Source organism: Capra hircus, chromosome 21, assembly GCF_001704415.2.
Source record: "Capra hircus breed San Clemente chromosome 21, ASM170441v1, whole genome shotgun sequence".
NCBI classification, from domain to species: domain Eukaryota; kingdom Metazoa; phylum Chordata; class Mammalia; order Artiodactyla; family Bovidae; genus Capra; species Capra hircus.
In genome coordinates this window covers 69,292,475-69,295,290 of record NC_030828.1, presented here as the reverse complement: position 1 = coordinate 69,295,290, position 2,816 = coordinate 69,292,475, and the positions used below count along the sequence as shown (strand labels likewise).

At 55.3% G+C, this 2,816-nt stretch overlaps 1 protein-coding gene across 1 annotated transcript; it reads right to left on the bottom strand.

The window, feature by feature from the left end:
- On the bottom strand, positions 1,727-2,799 carry LOC108638489 (mast cell protease 2-like). The gene is made up of 3 exons (XM_018065952.1): positions 2,785-2,799; positions 2,250-2,501; positions 1,727-1,870 (listed from the first exon to the last, which is right to left on the bottom strand). The coding sequence occupies exons 1-3, from the start codon at positions 2,794-2,796 to the stop codon at positions 1,727-1,729; spliced, it is 408 nt and encodes a 135-aa protein (XP_017921441.1). The 5' UTR covers positions 2,797-2,799.

Below are 2,816 nucleotides of genomic sequence, written 5' to 3'. Positions count from 1 at the left end.
CCTGGCAGGAGGGCCGGCCCTGGAAGACAGGTGTGGGGAAGCAGACCTGGGTGACAGCTTTGCATGGGGTTCAGGGGAAGAGATGGTGGGCGGGGGGAGAGGAGGAGCAGAAAACAGCAGAATCCTATCATTGCCTTTCTAAACACACAGTGAGCGTTTGAGAATAGGAGTCAGTGAATAAATAAGCAACCAGCCCTTCGAGCCCAGCTGAGACACAGTTACTGAGCTGCGGGCACCCCAATCCTGCAGTGCGATTCTGGATCAGCCCCAGGGAAGATGGTCTGGTTCCTGCAGTCAGAGCTTTTCATGGTTTTCTTCATCCAGGGCAGGAGACTTGAGACTTTGGTACAGGACCCTGGAGGTGACACATTATTTTGTCCATTGAAGACAATTCCCGGGGGCTACGTTGTCACACCCCAGAGTCCCCCTGGGGACACGAAAGGGGAAAGACTGAGCCAGCTCGACTCCTGGTCCTGCCCCCCCTCCATCGTAAGACCCCTCTGGGTGATGGTAGCCTTCCAGGGCCTCCATCGGAGCACAGGGCAGGACATTGTCAGTGCTTCACTGCACCCAGGTGGCAGCTCCATCTCCTCTCCCAGGTCCCTGATCTGCTCCACAGGGAGACATTGCAGGACTGTTGACTCCGGGCTGGTCTCCAAGGACACAGAAGCAGGGGTTCAGACTGACACTCAGCATGAAGGACAAGCCTATTACCCAGTTCAGGTGTGCTCCACAATGCAGGTCATTACACAGAACCCAGGGGGCAGGCTCCATCCTGCACATCATGGTTCTTCCACTCCTGGGCGAGATTATAGAGTTAGTGCCCCCCTGTCCTCACGGGACTGACCCTCTGCTTCTGTGTTGCTCACAGTGCTGGGCGTTGTGGAGGTCACACAGGCTAGAGTGGTTGGGAGCAGTCGTTTGTGGCTGTGGTTCGTGCAGGACTTGTGATGCTGTCCCTCCTCTTACCAGCCCCACGTATTCCTTTTGCAGAAGTCAGTGACACAAGATCTCTGCATCGCACATCAAAGCTGCACAGATGGTAGATTTCTTATCGAGGTGGACAGTGAGGAGGGCCCAGTGTGAACCAAATGCTGAAGGTGATTCCTGCCCAGCTCCTTCACAAAGCCCTGCCTAACCCCTCCCCACCCCACCCCCACCCCCGCCAACATGACATATTCCTTGGGGGACATTTAGAAAAGCCCAGAGACATCTTTGATTCAGAACTTGGAGGAGAATGGAATGTTGATATGGTACCTAATGGGAAGAGGCCAGGGATGCTGTAAACACCCTGCAACTCAGCATGTTCCTAGTGATTCTGAAGAGCCCTAAAGATGGCTCAGAGTTAATGATGACGGCAGGGGAGGATCTGCTCTACTTTCTTCTTTAAGGTGGACATAGGGGTCCTGCCACTCCAGGGAACCCCTTTCTCTTCTCTCTCTCCCTATTGTTCTTCTCTGTATCCTCTCTGTCTCACACACACACACCACACTCCCCCCTTTCAAGGCTTCTGGAATGCCTGATGCTGGGAGAAGAGAGAGGAGACACACACTCAGGTCTGGAAGCTGGGATTTATTGGGAATTCTATGACCTGAAGGGGCCTTCGTGAGGATTAGGGACGTGACGGGGCTTTAGAGGAAAACCAGAGGCAGATCCAGGGTGAATGGCACCGAGAACCTGCCGGAGTCCTGCTCTGGTTTCCCCTCATGCTGGCCCAGATTCCAGGTTAATTCTCTTTCAGGACCTCATCGATCCAGGGCCGGTAAGGGGAGATCCGGGTGAAGACGGCGGGGGGCTTTGCATTGGACAGTCCATAGGAGACAATGCCCTGGGCCACCCCAGCACACAGAAGAGGGCCCCCTGAGTCTCCCTGTGGGACAGAGAAGGAAAGGGAGAGAGAGAAGGTGAGCCGGGAAACCACCTCCTCCTCCCTGTCGTCCCAATCTGAGTTGATCGGACCTGTCATCAGGCTCAGGAACATGGGCTCTTCATGAGGTGATACGTCTCTGATCTGTTCTCTTTCCTTCTTGGCACCCCCTGACCCTGGGAGGCACCCCTTGACCCTGAGCAGACCCTGGTCAGAGACCCCACGGGGCCAAGGGAGGAGGATCTGCAGAGGGACAGTCCCAGCTCCTCAGACCTGAGGTCTCACACTTTGTCTCTGGCTGACACTCCTAACTCCGTCTCCTTCCTAAGGTGTCTGCACCCTGGACAGTGATTAGTGGGGAAGACCGTAGTCTGAGAATCACCTTAAAAGCAGATTTTGTGCTCTGGGGATTGCCCACACACAGCTGGAGATTGTGGTCAAAAGCAGGGAAGTGGCTACAGGCCCGGGGCTCCATGAGTCTCAGCTTCACCTCTTGCAGAGTGCTGGAGGCTGGTTCCTTCACACCTGTTCTTCCCAGCCAGCCACCTGGCACATTCTCCAGGACAGATGAAGGTGACATGGGGTAGAAGGGGAGTGTCCGCACAGCCAGTGTCAGGTTGGCTTTCTCCTCCAACTGTGAAGGAAATAAGGGCTGTCAGTGATGGAAATGGCTTGGGGATGGGTGGAGGCAACCAGGGAGGGACAGAGCAGCTGCTCCACATGAGAGCCTCTTCCAGAGGCTGAGCTGAGGGTGCTGGTGAGAGGCAGGTTGGGAAAGTATGAGGGTAATGGGACTTGAAGAGAAGTCCTGGAGAACAGAGAGCGGGGAAGGAGCCTGGGGAACAGGGAATGGGGAAGGAAGCCCAGGGAGCGAAGGAAGCCGAACAAGGAGGGGGAAGAGGAAGAAGAATTTGCACCTTCAGTAACATGATGTCATGGAGAACAACAG